We start from the raw sequence: 1140 nt of genomic DNA, 5'->3' as shown, positions 1-1140 counted from the left end.
AAATAAGGCATCCCCCTGAAAATAAGCCCTAGAGCATATTTTGGCCTTCCAAAAAAAATAAGACAGTGTCTTATCATCGGGGAAACAGGGTAGTAGCGGTGCTATTTCAGTGAAGAGGGAGTTCCAGCCACTCATAACATTAGGCCCCGCATTGGACTGTTTTCTTGATACAGGAAATTGTAGTAGCAGTGCTATTTCAGTTTCAAGTTTGGCCCGTGATTTTGACTAAGTTTTTAATTTTGGCCCACTGTGTATTTGAGTTTGACACCTGTGAGTTAAATCCATACTGTGGACTTATCTATAATTGCTAGGCTTGGCTACAAATCACTTTTCAGTTCTATTGTAAATAGCAATTCTTGTGATTAAAATCGATATATTTTTTAGCATTAGAGATTCTGAGCAGCAATTTGCAAAGCTGCCCTGACTTGGCCCTTACTTTTCTAATTGTACAATTGAAAGATCGGGGATTAGTCTTTATTAGTCACACTTACTGGATATTAAAGTTATAAATTACAATACATATTCTAAATGATTTATTATGTAATTTTCAGTTTCACACTTTGAGAAAACAACTCCCCAGGTATTCCCAAATGAATGTGAGGAATATATGAAATATTCTTTTTACCGTGGCCTCATTGCAGACTGTGCATTTCACGACATGCTGATGAAGCTTTCCATCCAAATTAATAAGAGATTGGCACACACGGCAATTTATTACAGGAACTCCATTGGCATCTGGGCTGGCAATGGCTGTGTATGGAGGAGGTAATTCAGCTGCAAAGAAGAATTATTTTGTGAAAAGTGACAGCCAACATTTGCTGTAAACATGCACTCAGAACAACAACAAAGCTTGATGATATATAATAAGCCCTAATGCTACCCGCTAATCACATTTATAACATTCCAGATCTAATTAGGAGGTTGGTGCAGTAACTAAAGTCAGAAAATAGACAATTAGCAGACTCTGTTGATGAAAACTGTAGATAACACAACCTTTAATGATCTGCTTGTCTAGCAACAATCTGCAGCTTCCTGAAATGGATGACTGTCAAAAATCAAATGTTCACAATATGCTTGTTTCCAAACCAGTGTATTACAAAATGCCATTCCCAAAGGTTATAAAATGAGCTTAGCAGCTCT

General features: G+C 37.0%; 1 protein-coding gene across 1 annotated transcript in view; it reads right to left on the bottom strand.

Moving 5' to 3' along the window:
* Window positions 1-1140, bottom strand: part of PIP4P2 (phosphatidylinositol-4,5-bisphosphate 4-phosphatase 2) — a gene marked incomplete in the record, with an annotated part of 29502 nt that overhangs the window by 12346 nt on the left and 16016 nt on the right. The window contains 1 exon segment of the mRNA XM_072410937.1: window positions 626-774. Within this exon segment, the coding sequence (XP_072267038.1) occupies window positions 626-774 (149 nt within the window).

The sequence above is a fragment of the Pyxicephalus adspersus genome, chromosome 5 (assembly GCF_032062135.1).
Source record: "Pyxicephalus adspersus chromosome 5, UCB_Pads_2.0, whole genome shotgun sequence".
NCBI lineage: Eukaryota > Metazoa > Chordata > Amphibia > Anura > Pyxicephalidae > Pyxicephalus > Pyxicephalus adspersus.
Note: the sequence above shows the minus strand (reverse complement) of the source record. Positions and strands in the feature narration are given on the sequence as shown.